Source organism: Canis aureus, chromosome 23 (genome assembly GCF_053574225.1).
Source record: "Canis aureus isolate CA01 chromosome 23, VMU_Caureus_v.1.0, whole genome shotgun sequence".
NCBI classification, from domain to species: Eukaryota; Metazoa; Chordata; class Mammalia; order Carnivora; family Canidae; genus Canis; species Canis aureus.
The window spans coordinates 28,732,796-28,748,559 of record NC_135633.1 but is presented as its reverse complement, the minus strand read 5'-3'; the positions used below and the strand labels follow the sequence as shown (position 1 = coordinate 28,748,559).

The 15,764-nt window shown below is 55.0% G+C and overlaps 1 protein-coding gene across 3 annotated transcripts in view; it reads right to left on the bottom strand.

Annotated features, from left to right (window-relative positions):
• Window positions 1–15,473, bottom strand: part of DGAT2 (diacylglycerol O-acyltransferase 2) — a 32,139-nt gene extending 16,666 nt beyond the window's left edge. The window contains exon 1 of one of the 3 annotated variants that reach the window (XM_077867100.1): window positions 15,208–15,473. In XM_077867100.1, the coding sequence (XP_077723226.1) occupies window positions 15,208–15,247 (40 nt within the window). In that variant the 5' untranslated portion in view covers window positions 15,248–15,473. Of the gene's footprint in view, window positions 1–694; window positions 939–12,543; window positions 12,590–15,207 lie in introns of those variants that run through there. The other 2 variants (XM_077867099.1, XM_077867098.1) reach the window with 2 other exon arrangements.
• Between the last annotated feature and the right edge of the window lie 291 nt (window positions 15,474–15,764).

Below are 15,764 nucleotides of genomic sequence, written 5' to 3'. Positions count from 1 at the left end.
CCAACCCATCTGCACAGACACCTCCCACAGTGTGAGAGGAGCATGGGCCACAAAATCAGACAGACCTGGGTTCAAATGCAGATTTGCCTGCCACCCAGTAGCTTTGTCATTCTGGGCTGTTTATACGCTTCCCCGTGTCCTAGCTTTAATATGTACCTATTGGGAATGGTGTTCCCTTCACCGGGTCATTTTGGAGACCAGATGAAGTATCCAAAGAGGCTGGGGTGGGGGTAAGCTTTTCATAATTGCCAGTTCTCTTCCCTCTCCTCCACCCCAATCAAACTTCTGTCCTTATCCTTTATTTGGATCTTAGTACAAATATTTAACCTTTGCTATCTATGCCTGTGAGGCCAAGGACAGAGGGTCAATATCCACTTTGCAATGTTTTTTTCTCTAAGTGTACTTTGAGAACCCCAATCCCCGCCCCCTCCCATCCCCAGGACCCCTTTCCCAGCAGGCTGAGCCATCTTGTCCTCACACCAACACCACCACTACCACCACCATTGCCACCTTTAGAGGAATTTCCACTTTCAGCTTCAACTCAGGGCCTAGAGAGGAATCAGGTGGGAGCTTTTGCTTCCCCCAAAGGACCCAGAGGCCAGTGAGCTTCGAGAAGCCTGGGATAGTGAGGGCCACAATTATGTTTGCTACCAAGCAGCTGCCAAGCCTAGAAGTTAGGACAGGATGCACCTACTTAATTGGCTGTTTGGATCTGCTCCCAGCATGATGCCCTGGACTCCAGTGGCTGGTAGGCAGTGGGGCCAAAAAGCCTGGTAGTGGAAGGAGAGGCAGCCCTGGGGAAGATCATAGGTGAGGTTCCTAATCATAGCCCCACTCCTTCCAGCAGCTGGGCCAGAGGAAGAGGGCCACTTCCAACCCCCATGTCTACTGAGCACCAACTGCATGCTCTTCACCCTCTTCATTTTCACTGCGTGCCTACTAGATGCTGCTCAAACATTCCTTCACACCAGACACTCTGCAAGGCCCAAGAACTGAGTCACAATGCTGTCCTTGAGGGTTTCATGACCTTTCACACTGGCCTACTCCTGGGAGAGGGGGTTAGGGGCTTACACTCGAGCCTTTGCATTTCTTCAAAATCTAGAGAGCAACAAGGTCACAACAGAGTTAGGAAGGGACATAAACCTCACTGGCTGAAAGTTAACTTTTAGGAGACACACAGATAACACCAGACCTCAAGGCAGGCACACCAGTCCTATCTCCTGTACCTAGTCTAATGGATCAGAAGAAGGGGGCATGGTCCAGCAGAAGAACTAGACACTAGTGGAACCTTGGTTCCACTCAACAAGCAAGACCTCAAGGGCTCCCGGTCATATCCTCAGTGCATGGCACCTATGGGTGCTCAGTAACATCTACCACTTTGCAGGTGTAACTGGGTGGAAGGGGTAGTATGTAAACACAAAAGCAAATGAAGCTGGGCCACAGAGGCATAACAGACATTTTGCCACAAGTGCTCCTTGGCCCTCTAAATGAAAATCCTACCACCAGAGGCCCTTTCTACCTCCACACCTCCCCAAAACCCATGCTGGAGCCTGAGACCCTTCCTTTAGGATCATCTAATAGGGCCCAACAGGATCCTCAGGTGACTGAGGGGCACTCATTTGCGAGGGTTACCCAGTCAGTAGGAAGTAGAGCCAGGGCTAGAACACAGATTCCTGCTCCCTGCTCAGGGAACTTCCCTTTTCTCCAAAGCAGGTGCCAAGCACAAAGGGCTCTTGTATATAGGACACTGCAGGTCTGAGGTAGGTTATGTTCAGGGCCTGGTAAACCTGTACAGAAGTAGGGAAAGACCTGTGTAGATGTGTGGGGGAGAGAAGTAAGGCCCAAGCACAGGCCTGAATCCCTGATCCCAGGGCTAGCCTGCCAAGTCATGACTTTGCAGCTCCCCCCACCCCGGCCCCCAGGCTGTGTTAGATGAAGTGAAGCAGGAGCCATGGCGCTAAGGGTAGGTAAGTCCCTGCTCTGGGTCTGGGGCAGACTAGGTGCCCTGGCTGAAAAGAAGACAGAATGTACTCCAGCACCTTCCTATTCAAAGTGGGACTTGGGCACTGTTTAGAAATGTAGGATCTGGGACTCCATGCTGGATCTACCATATTGAAATCTGCATTTTAACAAAGATCCTCAGCCCAAGTCTCAGGTAGGGCCAGTCTGGAGCAGGGAAGGAGGCAGGGGGAAGAGCTGCAGGCCTCCACTTTCTGCTAGGCAGGGAATAAAAGGAAATGAAGGGAAGGGCATCAGACATTGCTTCGTGTGACCTATTCCTACTGCAGACAGGACCCTGAGGCCAGCAGCATGAGGAGCGCTTAAGGAACGTTCTCGCCAGCCAGCCCCTGCTTTGGGTCAGGGCCAGCCAACTGGTTCCATTCATCATACGGAGCTCTCCTGCATGGAGAGGGATTGCCCAGTAATTCCACACTGATGACATATCTTACATCGAAACAACCGAAAAGACAAATTCTTCCTAATGCCTAATCCAAATCCATCTGCTTAATTTACTAGCGGTCTCTCACAATTAGATACGGTCAGAGTGCAGGAGGGGATGTGACCCTCACCTTATTAACCAGACAGGAAGAAGGGGCCTAAAGAACTTGCCCCAGCCCCGTGGCAAGTGGTGAGAGGCAGGTTTTTTCTACACTGCCCAGCTTGTTCTCACTCTGCCTTACTCCAACTACCATCCATAGCCCGTTCTGCAACAACGTAGGAAATGCCAAGTCCACTAAGGCATGACAGGTGTTTCTGTGGAAGTCAGAGTTAGAGGCTGCCCAGAGAGGGAGCCCAGGGTGAAGCTGCCACTCTGTTCCTCGGGCCTGACCCACTCGGCTGCCTCCAGGCCAGACCATCCCTACCTGGCTGACTGCAGAGCCCAGCCCTGGAGCTGGCCTGCCCGTGACACTGAACTCCAGCCCCAGTGGAAGCCCCGAATGGACCTAAGAGACGCTGAGTCATTGCTCCTCTGCCCAGAAAATCCCTCCTTGCTGTGCCCACCTGACGAGACCCTGACAATGAGATGAGGCAGCTTGTCCTTCAAAACCCAGAAAGTGTAAGCCTTTGGAGAGGGGTTGTCATTCTTTCTCTGGGATTATAGACGCTAAAGGCCAAGCAAACCTGGAACTGTCAGAAGCCATCCTACCTGCCCCCTGCCCATGGAGAGAACCTATCTGGAATGAAGTCAGGAGAGGCCCACAGAATAGAAAAATAAGGGAGAGGAAAGAAGACCCCCTCTGGGTCCCACCGCCCCTCACCTTGTACTAGCTGCTGATTATAAATCCATTCTCCCAAGATGGAGCCAGACCTGGGTCTGATCTACATCTAGGTTTCCAGTGGCCTGCCAGGGCCTGACCTGGAGCAAACACTGCAAAGATTTGCCGATTGAGAGAAAGAACTTGTCTCTGTTCGGGCTGTTCCTCAGGCTCCCTAGCCCCTCTCTTCCCAGTTGGGTGACAGGTGCGCTGCCCACATGGCCCACACAGCACTGTCACAGGCACCTTGATCCCTCACTGTTGCATCATCACTCCTATTTTGATGATGATAAAAAAGTGACAGGGCCAAGGTTACTCGGCCAGAGTAGCATAGCTGGACTCCATTCAGGTCCGACCTCTAGGCTTGGGTTCTTTCTGTTCCCAGATGGCAGGTCTCTCCAAGTTCCTTCTCTCTTTTTCCCACAACAAAGTAGGGGGAAGCTGAGAGGGGACAGGGTTTTGGGTCATGGGCCAGACCAGGTGAAATGGCAGCATGCCTTGAGGTTTCGGTCCCAGTTCCGCCACTGACACCTGTGTGACTCTTACTTCTCTGGGCTTTGGTTCCTCCATCTCTACAGTGAGGGTGGGGAGGATGAATCCTACAATCTCTTTGCTGCACTCTGGTGTCTGTCCTGGGGACAGACCTAGAGGCTCACTGCCCAGCAACAGTCCTGGTATGGCTGGCCAGCGGATGGGAAGCACCCCCAGGTCACAGCTGGCCCTCACCACTCAGCCGTCAGCACCTCTTCTGCCCAGGCTGTGGAAGAGGCTGATGTGGATGCCAGTGTTGCAATCAGATGCCACACTGTCACCACCTTCACACTTAGCCTGACTGTCCCCAGGTCTGGGGGCGGGGGAGCGGGCTGGCAGGGAACCTCAGCATCTAGCTGAGTCTAGTCTGCTCTCACACCACCCTCTCCCGGCCTCCCTGACCACAGAGCACCCTCCGTGCCCACTGGCCACCCTGCTCCGCCAGTGTCTCCTGGGTGCCAGGGCTCACACCAATTCATCTATGTGCCCAGAGCCCTGCACAGGGCCCAGTGAGAGAAGGTGCTCAGAAGGTGCTTGCACGTGAACGAAGACCCATGAGCCACAGAGGCAGTAGGAGGCCTGTATGTCCAAGTCAGACTGAGCGGCCTGAGCAGGAGTTTCCCACTGCAATGGGAACAAAATGCACTACCTACGTATCTTTTTCTCAGGGAGGGAGACAAGACAGACCATAGAGTAACTTCACTAGTCCTGTGAAGAAATGTCCCCAACAGCGCATTCAAACAGCTGCTCCCAGGCACCATCTCTCTCACCACTTACTTTACACAGCTCATTATTCCTAGATTGATGGAGGGCAGAGGGAGTAGAGCTGCCAGGGAAGCCAGAGCAGTTCTCTCATCCCCAGAAAGAAGGCCCCCCATCTATCTGGGTTTCAGAGTCCCAGAGCACTCCCCAGGAAGGGGATGGGCAACTCCATTTCACAGAGATGGAAACTGAGGTGAGGTGAAGCCAAAAGAGGTTGGAGTCAGGGTACTGGGTAGCTAGGACTCAAGGCTGGAATGTGGGCTCTGCGTCCCTCATCATTCCCATGATGCCAAGCTATTGAGGGCGGGTTCACACTACACAAGCCAGTGCACACCCAGCGCACACCCAGACTTCAGGAACATACTCTTACTTAAGGGAGGGCTACCTGCTTGGCCTCCAACCATGCCCCAACCCTCCCAGGGACATCATCCCACAGACTGGCTGTGCAAGGGATGCCAACCCCCCACCCGCAAGCTCCCACAAGTCTGGCTGCCGCCACCAGGGCTAAGCCAGAGCTGCCTATATGGCGGTGGGGCCCAACCCCATCAGTCGCAGAGCTTAGGCTGGGGTGGCGGTGGGAATGGCTGTGTGAACACTTCCTTGCCCAACATCTGATAGCAGAGTGACCAGGAAGGCCGCACCCAGGCTGATGAAACCAGGGTTTCCTGGGTTTTCCCTTCCACATGCCAGAGTGGGGTAGGATCTGAGCTCTAACCCCCTTAATCTGAGGGAGGCCTCTTGGCCAGCTCTGCCCCCACGTGGCTCTGTGACTTGAGACAAGTCACCCAGCCTCCCTCAGCTTCGGTGTCCTCATCTGTAAAATGAGGAGGATAATCCCCACCTCATAGGATTGTTGGGATGACAAGAAAAAGGAACAGTGCATGGGAGGTACATTCAGCATATGTCAGGTGATCAGATGGCAGCTACCGCCATCGCTTCTACCGCGGACCACAGTGACAAGGGGTGGGAGAAGTGAGCCAACAGAGTCTGTCAGGAAGTGACAGCCCCGAGGCAGTGCGTTATGAGAAGAGGGGGCTGAGCGAGGGGGTGCCGGCAGGGGAGGCTCCAGGGGGCAGCAAGGCCTTGGAGACAAGACCCAGGAGGTGAGGGGAAGGCAAGCAGGCGCTGTGACTGTGGCATCTGTGGGAATGAAGGCTCTGAGGCAGCCATAAACAGCTGGCTTAATGACCCAGGGGTTCACATTTACCGAAAACGGAAGCTGAAAATAGAGAAGCTGGGAATGGCCTGAGGAGCCAAAAGTGGCCTCCTGGAGAAGGTGGGCCGCGGCAGAGGCCAGGCTTGAAGCCTACAGCACTGAGGAGGTGCCAGGCACTGAACTAGGCACCAGGGAAACCACAGTGAGCACAGCAGATAAAGCCGCACTTGTTCAGGGGCTGGAATCCAGCTCAGGAGAGATAAAGCACCTACACGTAAATGTGTGACGTGATGCCAGATGAGAGCGCTGAAGATAAATAATGTGGGATGATGAGCTAGAAGGGGAGCAAGAGGATCCTCCATGAGGAGGCAGGAGCACATATGGACAGCCATGGGTCATGCTGCGGGGTGGCTCCCACTGCTTCCTCCACTCACCTTCACTATTGGCCCCTCGGGGGGGAGGAGGGCTTCCAGGCTGGAAAAGGTGCAGAGGACAGGAGGCTGGGCGTCAGGAGAACCTGGCCTCTAACCAGCAGGAAGTGTAGCCTTGGTGAGTCACTTCCTGTGCAAGCCTCAGTTTCCTCATCTGTGCAGTGGGGCGAAGACCCACCTCGCCAGATTTTGTGAGACTTAAATGAGATGGTGTATAGGCAAGAGCTTCATAAAAACTACAGAGCTGGGTGAATGCTAGGTAATTATCAAGTGGGCCTTGGTTTTGGCTCCTGTCTAATGGGTATAACAACCCCTGCCCTGCCTGGAAGCAGAGGTGTTGACATCAGCACACATGAGATTCAAACCCTGGCTCTGACTCTTGCCTGCTGTGAGACCCTGAAAGCCACATCCTTGTCTGAGACTCCATGTCTTCCTTAGTTATAATTCAGGATTGTGGTGAGGAATCTAAACAACTTATAAAAAAACCAAAGAGTGTCTGGCACACCTGATAAAGCCTAGGAAGATGCCAGTGAGGTCACAGAGATGTGAATAGCCTCCAAGGGCTTCTTTTAAAGTATTTTTTTAAGATTTTATGTATTCATTCATAAGACACACACAGAAAGGCAGAGACATAGGCAGAGGGAGAAGCAGACTCCCTGCGGGGAGCCCATTGCGGGACTCGATCCCAGGACCGTGGGATCATGCCCTGAGCCAAAGGCAGATACTCAACCACTGAGCCACCCAGATCCCCCACCTCCAGGGGCTCCTTGAGGAGGGAAGTCATCTTGCTCATGTCCTCAGCCCCAAGGATGTCACACCTGGGCCCACCTGGACCTAAGTTCTGCCCTCAGACATCAGTGGCCAAATGGACAGTGAGGAAGTTGCTCCAAAGAGGCTGGGTTCTAGTCTGCACAGAGGCAGAGAGATGGACATACTGACCTTGGCAGACCCCTCCAGTGCCAGGGAGGCCCAGGAAGCTAGGCTGAGTGCCTAACAGATGCTACTTCTTCAAGGCCAGAGGCAAGTTCTCTTCTCTGGCCCCTGATGGGTACCTTCCAGCAGGTACCCAGTCCTCGTCCACCAGAGTCCTAGTCCATGCCAGGGCTCCTGTAAGTCTTACACACAAAGTACCTCACCACATGCTCAGCCAGATACTCTTTCCTTCCAGGAAGACTCTCACACTTTTACCCTTGCCTACAGCCCCCCCCAGCTAGTGTCCTGTCACCTTCAGATCCAATCTGGTTAGTCCTTCAGCTCATACTTGGTAGATACCGCCAGTGCTGACCCCTCAGAGACTTTTCTCAACCTTCCTGGCTTTCCTGGCTGACTCTTCCCCAGGGAAGCCGACCTCACCCCTATATTCAGCATTTCTCATTATAGGAAAGGGTGTGCATTTGTTTGCAGGGACTGCATCTTGTTCTTCTGGGTCCCTTTGCCCAGCATGGGGTCAGGCACAGAGCAGATGCTCAGTCAAGTGTTTCCCGAGTGACTGGACGCTGGAGGGGACTGAGATGAACAGACAGGGTCCAGACGCGACGAAGATAGGCCTTGTCCACAGCTGACTGACCTGTGTGCCACAACAGATGGTCAAACGGAGCTTTCTGGGAAACCAGGAGAGACGGGTCTCCTCCAGCTAGACAGGCTGGATGGAGTTAAAGGCAAGGACAACAGCAGAAGGCTCCAGAGCAAGAAAGAGAAGGATGGAGCCCAAACACTACCATTTTTTCAGCAAGTGTTTTCTAACTACCCTTATACATCAGGCCTGGTGCTGCAGACCTAGGGTGGGAGCTGCCAAACGCTGCTTCTCCTCTGCTTCTTGGATACCTGCTGAGGCTGAGTTCTGCCCCCAGGCAGTACCCCCAGCCATGGCTGGGGAGACAGGGCTATGAATAATTAGGCATGGATGGTAAGTCAGGGCCGGGGAATCTAGGGGAGGCCTCCAACCTGATCCAGAGAATGTTCTCAGAGACACTTCCCTGGAGGAAGTAATGGGTCAGGTGAGGTGTAAATGATGAGTAAGGGTTAGCCAGGCTGACGGGGAAGGTGCAGGGTCAGGACCCCAGGTGCTCGAGGCCTGGCATTGGCATTTGCAAAGGCCTGGAAGGAAGACAGAGCAGAAATTGGAGGAATTAACCCCAAGTCGTTCAGCCAGGCTGGAGCATAGCATAGCAACTGTGTGAGTGGGCGAGTCTAGTTGAGAAAGTGGGTAGGGAGCCATGCAGTATTGGGAATGTCAGGCCAAGGAGTTCTGGGCCCCATCCCAAAGGCCGAGAACACCACTGCCCACTCCTCTCATTTCCCTCACCAGCTTCAGATGGTGCCTTGGCAATAAGCCAGTCATTCACCTGGTCCCAAAGCACTGGTGAGCTCTTTCCTGGAAAGACTAATAGTCTCTCCTTTCAGGGGTAGGTGTCATTAAAGCAGTGCCAGCTGGGACATCTGGCCCAAAGGGGAAGCTGACACACAGCTGTGCTGGCTGCGAGGCTCCCGTCATGGCCAGCAGGACTCTACGGGCTCAGTGGATTCCTGCCTCGGGACCTCCTGTGTAGGATTATGGCAAGGAGCCGGGCGTCCCCAGTATCCACAGATAGGCTGGGACCCTGGGCCTCCCCCTTGCCCCTGAGGTCTCAGGATCCCCCCTGGCACTATAATAGAGATTTGGTTTGGATTCGCTGAAATCTGAGGTCCCCACAAGTTGAGCCTTCTGTGCTCTGCTAGAATCTACTAATAAATTTTTAACCACAAAAGATCCCTAAAAGGACTACAAGCTCCCCCCCCCCCCCCTTGGGCTACTCCAGAGGCCTGGACTTTCAAGTATTTGGTTTTCATGAAGTAGGGTGGAGTCCTGGGAGGTGAGGTGAGGGAAGTGGGGCTTTTGGAAGGTCATATTCCTGGGACTCTTGAACCTGGAGGTGATTGCTTAGGACCCCAGTGGCCTGCCTTCCCCACCCCCACATTCTGGCACATTAAAAAAAATAGCTACAGAAGTAGGAGGAGTTGCCATGGCAACACCGCCAGCCTGTGGGTATGTCACTGAGGAGTTTCCAAAGAGGCCCCTATCCTAGTCAATGAGCAAGTGTGGGGAGCTAGCTCTTCTGGGGCACTCACTTGGGCCCCAGGCAGGACATGAGCCCATTTTCACAAAGGTAAGCAGGGAACAGGAATGAGGAAGAGGTTGGGCCCCATGGACCCACAGCAGTCAGGGGTGGGATTGAAATCCCATTTCTACAGCAGAGCTGGAATGAACCCAAGAGGACCGGCTTTTCCAGCTCTCTTCACTGTACCAGCGACGAGGCTTAACATCCCAAGAGGGCACAGTCTTGCCAGGTTACATGGGAAGCACATGCAGGGTAGGCTCCTGGCCCTTTACTCAAGACTCTTAAATCTGCTCTAATAAAAAAAGGAATTCACGTTTCCCAAGTCTGTGGATTTGCCCAAAGGGTTTGTGGGTTTGGCTTCCTTGGGTTTGAACCAGAACCTGGGCAGCTACTTCTATCAGGCTTTTGCCCGTTTTATAGATGAGAGTCAGGAAGGGGCAGTGGTTTCCTGAGGTTACAGAGCGGTTCAGTGGCAGCACAGGGGCTGGAGAGACCTCAGACCTGACTCCTAGCCCCAGGCTCTCTGCCAGCAGCAACTCCATATACCCAGGAGACCTGAGAAGTGGTGGAGGCCAAGAAGTCTGAGTGCACCTTTCTTAGGAGCCTTCAAATCTTCCTCCTCCCCCGCACAACCAGGGGGTTACAGGTGTGCCACCCAAGGCCTGGATACAGCAACCTCTGTCTCTCTTGTCTCTGCCTCTTGGTAGCAGGGTCTTGGCACGTGGGTTCATCACTCTGGGGCCCTGCAACCAAACTGCCCATCCCGACAAATCCCATGCCTCTGTTTATACTGTTCCCTATACCTGAATGTTCTATAGCCTGCCTTGCTAACACCTATTCATCTTTCAATATCCAGATAGAATGTCGCCTCTTCCAGAAAGCCTTCCTTGACCCCAACCAAGATAATGTAGCTGTCCCACCCTCACCTTGAGGCCTCCACAGCTCCCCATGCTTCCTTCCCCATTGCTGTGTGCCTCACTGTGTGCTGCCGTCCTGTGTACGTCCCCCTGAAAGGCAGGGACCAAGGTGGACTGATGCAGGGGCCATACAGAGCCTGACATGCAGAAGGTGCTCCATCAGTAAACTGAGAGGCCCACACCCCAAGTCCCCATGGGGGCAAAGCCTTCCTGGACACATCAGAGCAGAGGCTGCCACTCTCCACAGTGTTGGGAGCCTGCTGCATGTGTCACACAGGATGAATGACAGGGATGAACTTGAGTGTCACAAGTTTAAAAAGCATTTTCCATTCATGCTCACTCATACCCTCATATTCTTGAGAGGTTGAGATTTCTGATCCTATTTTCCATATGGGGGGGTGAGATCCCCAGAGGGTAAGTGAGCCACCCAGCCATGTCTGAGAGGGAAGGTAGGGCTGGCATCCTGGCTCTCTAGCTTCCAAAGCTCTGGAAGTGATGAGGGGGACCATGAGGGAGCCCAGCTTCCCCTACTTGGCACTTGGCCCTGGAGCCAATTCCTCCTGAGATCAAAGGGATCTCCACAGCAGGGAACAGCTGCAGCCCCTGTACCCAGAACAAGCAGAAACAGAGGAGGTCTGAGGAAGGACTGAGGTATCACACTGAAACTACAAGCAGGACTTCTTTCCAAGAGGAACAGGGCAGCTCTCAGGAGGGCTAAGGTTCCATTAATGACTCACTCATTCAACAAATATTTACTAAGCACCTACTATATGCCATACACTATACTAGATTCCAGGGAGACAACACTGAGAAAGATAAGTCCCTGCTTCCCTCCTGATGATCTTACAGGGGACGTAATTACCAAACAGATAAGGACGCACGAAAAATTATAAGGTAACAGGAAGGGTTAGAAACAATACAGCAAGATGTGGTAACTAGGAGGCTGTTCTACACATGGCATGGCCAGAAAAAGGTCTCTGAGAGGAGCCTGAGGATCCAAAGCAGCCATGAGAAGATCTGGACAGAGGGGCAGCTCATGCAAAGGGCCTGGGGTAGGACAGAACTGGTGGGAATGCTGGAGGAAAGGGAAGACCAGTGGCAGTTCTGGAGCATGGTGTGGTAGGAGATGAGGTTGTGAGGCAGTGGGGGCTGCTCACGTGGGGCTTCATGGCCTCTTGGAAGAGTTTGGAAGGTCTGACATATAATGAAGGGGCAGCTGGCAGTTCATCACCTGACATCAGAGCTCTGGGGATCTGTGGTGTCTCCACCATTGGGGCAGCTTATGCAAAAAAAAGCTTGGCAAGGAGTGATCTACTATCCCGTCCCAGAGACTGGGAGCAACCTTTACTCATTCAGGAAACTGCTGGGCATCTGCAATAGCCAGAGCCCTGTGCTCAGCCCTTCACCTCCTCTCTTGGTTAAGGAGACAAGTCACAGACTGGGAGATGGATCTGGGTTCCAATCCTGGGTTTGATAACTCTGAACCAGCCCCTTCTCTCTGGGGCCCTCAATATCCCATAGGTAATGTGAGAGCTGGGCCAGATCCAGCACCAACAGACAGCTATGATTTTATGACTCAAGTACTTGCTGCTGAATTGGAGGTGGGAGGATGGGGGTGGGGCAGGATTTCCACATCAGCTATTGAGTCACCCAGCCAGCCAATAAAATAGTACTCTTAGCCCTCCTTTCCCAGTACAGAGGAGCCCTTAGTAGCACAGATAACCCCAAAGGGGCCTCTGTGTGGTTAGGGAAGAGGTGCAGGGGAAGGGAGACAGTTGTAAAGAAATGGGGGGGACGGGAATAGGAGAGTGATGTTTTCATCCTAGGATTTAGGACTGGGTTGGGCGATTGTCAACCCATAGCCGCAGTTACCCAGCAATCTAGCCTCTTAGTTTCACTCCCTACCAAGCTCCTACTTGCATACCCCCAGTAATGGGGAGCTCCATCTCTATCCACACCAAGCCTGTTGCAGTCCTCAACAGCTGTTAGAAAGGATTTTTCCATGACATCAAAACCTGCCTCTTGTAATCCCACCCCTGCTCCTGGCCTTGTTTTTTTGGAGATACACAGAACAAAAAAATCAACTCAGAATTTTCCTGGAGGTGCCACCATTTTGTGCTGGGTCTCATGCTAAACCCTGAGGATCTAGGCAGGCGTCAGAGGGCTCTGACCTGAAGAGCCTCTGGTCCAGGGACAAAAGCAGGGATACAAATGTGACTAACTCTGCAGCCTCCACCCCAGGCACAGGATAGTTCTTCAGAGACTAGAAGTTACCAGACATTAGAGAACTCCCACCTCCCCCACCAGACACCTACCCACCCATGCTCCCACAGCTGGCTTTGTCTTTTGGCCCAGAAACCAGTCACCAAGGTACCTATTTCAATCTCTCACCTAGCACAGGACTTCCTTTCTCAGAATCCATGGTCTCTCCTTGAATATCGCCACTGACGAGGTGTTCACCACCTCACAACAGTGGACACTTATCCAGAGAGGCAAATCAGGCCACTGAGGAGTGTCTTCAAAGACCAAGGATGTAAAAAGCCGATCTAATGGAGATACCTAGATAACCTAAAATTTGCTTCAGCACCCTCCCTGACCCCACCCAGTCTTTCGCCAAAGTAGATCCAGAGAGTTAACATATGACTTGTTTGCATTTCATACCAGCCCTTGCTAGATCCTAAGATGGTATTCCTTGCAGCCAGTTAAGAAAAAAGTGGGGGGCAGTAGGGGAGGAGTTCTTAAGATCTGAAAAAAACATGGGGAAATTCTCCTGATAGGATGTTAAGGGACTTGGTCAAAATCATTCACTAAAAGTCCTCCTAAAATACAAACTCGAGGTTGAAAACCAGAGTCAACAGCTCCTGGAAGACACGGCTCCCAGCTGGTGGACAGCAGAGGCAAGGGGAGGGGATCTCCAGGAAGGACGACCATAGAGAGCATACCAGTCCCGACCATAGAGAGCATACCAGTCCCGTTCCCAGGAGACAAAAACATTTTAAAGCCATGAATATGGGTAAGTCCCTTCCTTCCCTTGTTGCGGGCATCAAAGGGTACAATGAACAGAAACTCTTTCTTAAATAAGAGAAGAGGCTGTCATAGGCTATTGGGCCAGATACATGGGGCAGCTCAGGCTGCTTGTCCCCAAAATGGCAAGGGCAGCTCAGTGTCTCTCTAAGGGCAACCAGCAGCATTCCAAGGGCAATGCCAATGCCCAGGACACAGTTAAACTGTGATATAGCCCCAAGGAGGTTACTTTGCAGCCACTAGAATATTATAAGTGACTCTGAGCTCTAGTGGAAATCCTCAGAGAAGCCAGGATTCAGAACTGTATCTGTAGCATGCCCGCAACTCTATACAATGTGCATAAATAACATTGGAAAGGAATATGCTAACATGGCAAGAGGAAGCTATTTTTGGATAGTTCATGGACCAGCAGTTGTTCTTTTCTTCCCATGTTTCATTATTTTTTCAAAATTCCAATAATCAGTATGTTTTATTTTTAAAATGAAGGTGGGTAGAGTAGGCGACTGTCAGTTACTGAAGAAATAATGCTAAGTAAGAGAGGTTCAGCAAGCAGAATAAAGACTTAGGAGGAGGGAGGGAAACTTCAAGACACACATAGACCAAGGACAGCTGTGGTGACTTCCCAAGTGTCTTCCCTGGCCAAGGCTTCTGTTAAGGAAACCTCAGGAAGGTCGTGCCTCTTGCCATCAATTTCTCTACCTATACGTGAATGATTATATATTCACCAAGGGCCTCGATTCCACGCTGGCGGAAGAGGGGCCTGGGCCTCCTGGAGGGTACCCGGGTCCTCCTCTCTACTTTCTAAGGGTGCGTTGCTGCTGAGTGGGCTCCCCAGCCCGGGGCCTCCAGGATGGAAGTAGGGCAGACGACAGTGTGGCACACCTGTCACCAGCCAGGCACCTTCCCCAGCTGGTGGCTGTTTCGGGGGATTGCAAAACCCTGCCACTCTGCCCCATCCAGTCGCTCAGGGCTTGTTCCATCTGGAGAGAAGACAGAGGAGGGAACTGCCAGGGAACAGGGCCAGCGCGGCCAGTGCTCGGGGTTGGGGAAGGCTTGTTAAATATCAACCTCATGTCACACACGGGGGAAAACAAGCTGGGGGAAGGAAAGTGATGTAACAGAGGTGGCAAAAACTAAGTGCCAGAGCCAGAGCCACCATGAACTGACTACCATGCCGCCTGCGCCTGTCGGGTCACCGGGATCCTCGCCTCTTCCCTGACCCTGAGGCGCGAGGAGGAACGGGGTTGGGACCTCAGCCTGCAGGCGGGCCAGGCCTCCACCTACGTGCCCTCGCACTCGCGTCTTGAGCACACACTCCTGCCTCCCTGGGAGCCCTCGTCCCGTCGTCCTTCCCCGGAAACCCTCCCGCGGCTTCCCACCAGGAATGAGAGCGCCGAGGCCCCGCAGACCGCCCCCCCCGGATGAGGGCGGCCGAGGCCCCTCAGACTCCCCCCCCACCTCGGGATGAGGGCGGCCGAGGTCCCGCTGCCCCCCCCCCCGCTCACCTCGGGATGGGGGCGGCCGAGGTCCCCCTGCCCCCCCCCCGCTCACCTCGGGATGGGGGCGGCCGAGGCCCCGCAGACGCCCCCCCCCGGATGAGGGCGGCCGAGGCCCCGCAGACCCCCCTCCCACACCCCCGGGATGAGGGCGGCCGAGGCCCCGCTGCCCCCCCCCGCTCACCTCGGGATGGGGGCGGCCGAGGTCCCGCTGCCCCCCCCCCGCTCACCTCGGGATGGGGGCGGCCGAGGCCCCGCAGACGCCCCCCCCCGGATGAGGGCGGCCGAGGCCCCGCAGACCCCCCTCCCACACCCCCGGGATGAGGGCGGCCGAGGCCCCGCTGCCCCCCCCCGCTCACCTCGGGATGGGGGCGGCCGAGGTCCCGCTGCCCCCCCCCCGCTCACCTCGGGATGGGGGCGGCCGAGGCCCCGCAGACGCCCCCCCCCGGATGAGGGCGGCCGAGGCCCCGCAGACCCCCCTCCCACCCCCCCGGGATGAGGGCGGCCGAGGCCCCGCTGCCCCCACCCCGCTCACCTCGCAGGACCCCCGAGTAGGCGGCTATGAGGGTCTTCATGCTGAGCCGCTGCAGCTCACGGCCCCGCGCCCCTGGCCCATGCCCCGGCCGCCGGGGCCAGGGCTTCGCGCCGAGCTCGGGGGTCGGGGGTCGGGGGACGGCGGACGCGGCGCGGGGAGCGGGGAGCGGGGAGCGGGGCTCGGCGCCCGTCGCAGCCCGAGCAGCAGCCGAAAGCGGGCCGTCGGCGGCGGCCACTGCGCTCGGGCGCCCGGAGCGCGGCGCTTTATCACCTCACAGCCGGGCGGCCCGACGCGGGCTGGGCGGGGCCGGCCGTTCCACCCCGCCCCTCGTCCTGGGGGAGCCGGGGCGGGCTCGGGGCTGCTCCCCGCGCGCTCGGCCGCTGCCCCCCGCGCCCCCGCGGCTCCTGGGCCCCGACGCCCAGCACGTGCAGCCGGACGAGCGCCTCCGCCGGTGCGTGTGCCCGTGGCCCCGCTTGCGCGCCTGCAGGCGGCCAAGACGCCGCGGTCCTGCCTCCGGTGGCGGTGCAGGGGCCTAAGCCACCCTCGCTGCCTCTACC